Raw genomic sequence first — 4,480 nt, forward strand, 5'->3', positions numbered from 1 at the left:
AACATGGGGGCGATCATGGTGTAAAATAGGGCAAAAACCTTGTCGTTACTGACAGAATCAGCTGTTGGGACATAGGTTAAGATGAGGGGCAAGAAGAACATGAACACGACAGTGATGTGTGAGCCACAGGTTGAGAGGGCTTTGTGGCGGCCCTCAGAGGAATGGGTTCTCACAGTGGACAGGATGATGATGTAAGAAATTAGCAAAGCAACAAAAGTCAAAATGGACATCACCCCTGTTGTGGTAATGATCGCAATGACCAACAAACTGGTGTCCATGCAGGCCAGCTTTAGCAAGGGGAATACGTCACAGAAATAGTGGTCTATCTGATTGGGGCCACAGAACGGAAGTTCAATAATAATCAATACATGCAGGATTGAATGGATAAATGCCCCAATAATAGAGGCCATCACAAGGACATAGCACACTTGTCTGCTCATGATGACCATATAGTGAAGGGGTCTGCAAATGGCTGCATAGCGGTCATAGGCCATGGCCACCAAGATGAAGATCTCAGTGGCACCAAAGAAGTGGGCGTAAAACATCTGGGACATGCAGTCGTTGTAGGAGATGGTCTTCCTCTGGGCCAGTAAGTCTGTGATCAGTTTGGGGGCCACCGTGGAGGTGAAGCAGACATCCATGAGGGACAAGTAGCTGAGGAAAAAGTACATAGGCTGTTCACTGAGGTGGCTCCACCTGATAGTGAGGAGAATGAGCAGGTTTCCTGAAAGAATTGCAACATAACAAAGAGAAAACACGACAAAGCAGGCAACTTTCACATCCTCATCACTGAAAAGTCCTAGAAGGATAAATTCTGTGATGTTTTGATGTCCCATTGCTTCTGTGGGTTTGATCCTGTAGAGGGGGAAGTTAATATACCTGAAACACTCAACTATTTGAAATTATTGATTTATTTTAAAAGTCATTCATTTATTCAATAAATATGTATTGAAGGTTTATTATAATACAATCACCATAATTGGCTAAGGGTACAGCAGTGTACAAAATACATATAATCTCTACCCACAAGTGGCGTGAAGTTCAGTAGAGCAGACATACAGTAACAATAATAGCACACATCATCAGTTAATTACAATTATGCTGAGTTCCAAAGTCTCTCACTTGCCATGAACCACAAGATGAATACATAAAAGATCAAATGCTCTTTTCCAGGTCAATTTTGAGATGTAATTTCAGCATTATACTTTAGGAGTGATTTTTGAATCTCCAGTATGTGTAAAACAGCACTGAGGTTATCTATGCTTCAAAGGGTGAAATGTCATTATAATTCTCAATACTTCCCAGTGATTTAATCTGTGCTGAATCTTGAAAGTTCAGTGATGTCACTAGACTTCAATGAGCTCATAATTTTAATTTCAGAAAGTGGCTTTAGAACATTTTCATGAACATTAAAAAAAAGGGAGGGAGAGAAAGAACAACAAGCAGATGACAAGTTTTGCTCCACTGCATGGGCTTCTAGTACATTTACAGCTTCCTGAAATTGACCCTATTTCTCAGTTCACTTCCCAGTATAGCTCAGGAGTCCTTATCATTTTTATCCTTTGGTCACACTTTCTGTACTTCCTTTTATGACAACATCCTTGGAGGGGCAAATTGCATCCAGAGAGTCTTCTTCATTTAATCTGTTTTGCCACCTTGTATCTCTTTAAATTGAACCTCTTAACTTGCTTGTTTTGTGTGTGTGAGTAAGATTGGCCCTGATCTAACATCTCTGCCAATCTTTCTCTATTTTATGCAGGATGCCACTGCAGCAGGGCTTGATGAGCAGTGCTAGGTCCACACGTGGGATCCGAAACTGGGAATCCCAGGCTGCCCAAGTGGAGTGTGAACTCAACCACCACACCACTAGACCAGCCCTCCAACCACTTGCTTTCTTTGTCAGGCTTATTAAACTCACGTGGGGCCAAGTCCGGGAATATTTTAGTTAAAAAGGGATTATTACTTTGGTGGAAAGTACACTACATCTCTTACTTCCTTTCTGCAACCTGATCTAAAACGTTATCACAAAACTTCTAAACTCAAGGCTGAGTTTTATACAAAGATGAACCCTACATATTGACAAAGAATTGCCAGCCTGTGGAGAGTTATAACAGCAATTGAACATTGCTGTTTACGCTGAGTTTCTTTTACATTACTTTAGAAAAATGCACATTGGACATACAAAGTGATTTCCAATAAGATTTTAAGGAAAAGTATGGACTTTTGCTTTGAAATCCATCTGTGAATGCCAAGTTAATACCCCGTGGTGTGATTTCTTGCAAAATCTCCGGAAGTGTGGCTGTCACACAAGTGAAACTCCAACTTCAATGGTTCTGAGTTGTGGTATGATTTCTTTAAAATAAAAAGTTAAAGATTCTTTTAACTGTGGGTTACTTGTCCTTAAAAATGAATTATCTCCTTGAATAAAGAGTTGTGTTAAAAGATAATAAAATACTGAAGCAATTAAAGAGAAATACCACATTTAATGGTTACAGGGGATCAATATAGAAGAGATGTAAATTCTTCCCAAATTAATCCATGTATTCAATAATTAAAACAAAAGTTCTGACAAAATTCTTTATAAAACTTCAAAATCTGCTTCCAAATTTCAGAAACAATGTCTATAGTAGTTAACTTTATAAAAGAAAGAACAAAAAGTATAAACATACTTTTTAGAATTGAAGTATATTATAAAACTATGACAATTAAAGATTTGTTAGTGAAAGATTGCTGAACTCGAAGATAGCCAATAAATAAACAAGTAAGTATATTGAAATTTATTCTATACTTAAGTTGAAATTTCAAATTGATGTGAAATTGTGAACTTTTCAGTAACTGAGGTTAGGACTTTGAATCTCCCTCTGCGGGTAAAAAATAAAACAACAAAACGCTTCATAAGGCATAAAAAAATTATATACTGAATTATTGAAAAATATAAATGTATCAAACAAAGCTAGAAAATATATTTGAGAGGTAATTAGAATGGATTTATAAGTTAGGGAAAATTTTTTAAGCAAAGCACAAAAAAATTATAAGAAACAATATATTTAAAATTGCTGTATGGCACAATTTCATATGAACAAAATATTTTAAAAACTAATTGGAGTAAACATAAATCCTATAAATCAATATTATAAAAATAAGTAAGTGAAATTTCTAAAAGAGCAAAACATTTGACTAGGCAAAACAAAGACAGGAAAGTACTAGCTAGCAAAAAACATATAAAAATGCTCAACCTCATCAGAATCAGATTAAACAACAAGATACTATTCTCAATTGTCAACTTCATAAAAATAAAAGTTAAAAGCCTGTTCATATAACATTTTGGTAAGCTACCCAGTAAAACTACACCAGAAAGCATACAAAAACATATTCATAGCAGACATTCAAACTTGGAAAATGGAAATGATATAAATTCCTGCCAATAGAATGGAAATAGTATGTGGTACATTCTTCTTATGGAAAACTAGGCAGAAATGTAAATGTTGGATAAATCTTGCACATCTATCATGATACAAATCGCTAACATATTTTTTAGTGGAAAACATAAAAAAAGTACAAAGATAATCACAATATGATAACTAGTGTGTTAAAAAAAATCACACCCACAGAATATCATGTAGTTTTCGTGAGAAACTCTGTGCTTATAACTTAATATGAAAAGGTTTGGAAGGAAAGATTTACTTGTTACAAACAAAAATGGTAATGGTCAGAGGGGATTTTAGTGTTATACAATATTATGATTTCCCTATCAAAGCAATTATTTCAGTATTCTGTAAACAAAGTTAATTTTAAAACATTATTTTGTAATATGATTTGAGAAGAATATAATAATGAATGGAATTAAAACAAAATATGAATCATAATCCTTTATTGCAATTCAGTAAACTCATATAACTTACCACAATGGTGCCTCTATTTCTTTAGTAAATGTAGACATAGATGCTATTATCCAAGCATTATATGCTGTCAATTGTCATACAAGATATAAATATAATTAGACACATCCTTTCTTACCCCCCACTCCTCCAGGAAGAGATATTTGACATAAGGAAATAGAAAACATCTATATCTGCATCTATATTTATACCAATATCTGCACGCTTTCTTTACACCTATCTCTGGATTTGGCTTTTATATCATCATTAAAAATAGTTACACTTTTATAATTCTGATAGGATTTAAAGAAATTCCAAGATCATCTGCTAAATCTAATAGCTGTTATTATTAAAGACTCACATGTATAATTTACTGTTTTTCGTGGTTCCTAATTTTGCTAAACTAATACTGGCTCTTATTATAGTTTGAATAGAAAGAAACAATAAATTTTCAATGAAGTTTGAATAATCTTGGTCTGCTACATGAAGGGATAACAGCCTCTGATATGTGTGGACACAATAGAAACGCTGTCATCGTTAAAACTTCGGTCTAAAATCCTCATCTCTGCTGCAACAAGTTCACTAAGAAAATCTAGACTGGA

The 4,480-nt window shown here is 34.6% G+C and overlaps 1 protein-coding gene across 1 annotated transcript in view; it reads right to left on the reverse strand.

Annotated features, from left to right (window-relative positions):
• The window catches only part of LOC124232724 (olfactory receptor 4P4-like), a 3,734-nt gene extending 2,898 nt beyond the window's left edge, over nt 1-836 (reverse strand). The window contains exon 1 of the mRNA XM_046649654.1: nt 4-836. Within this exon, the coding sequence (XP_046505610.1) occupies nt 4-836 (833 nt within the window). The remainder of the gene's footprint in view (nt 1-3) is intronic.
• Nucleotides 837-4,480: the final 3,644 nt, after the last annotated feature.

This window comes from Equus quagga, unplaced genomic scaffold (assembly GCF_021613505.1).
Source record: "Equus quagga isolate Etosha38 unplaced genomic scaffold, UCLA_HA_Equagga_1.0 1100_RagTag, whole genome shotgun sequence".
NCBI lineage: Eukaryota > Metazoa > Chordata > Mammalia > Perissodactyla > Equidae > Equus > Equus quagga.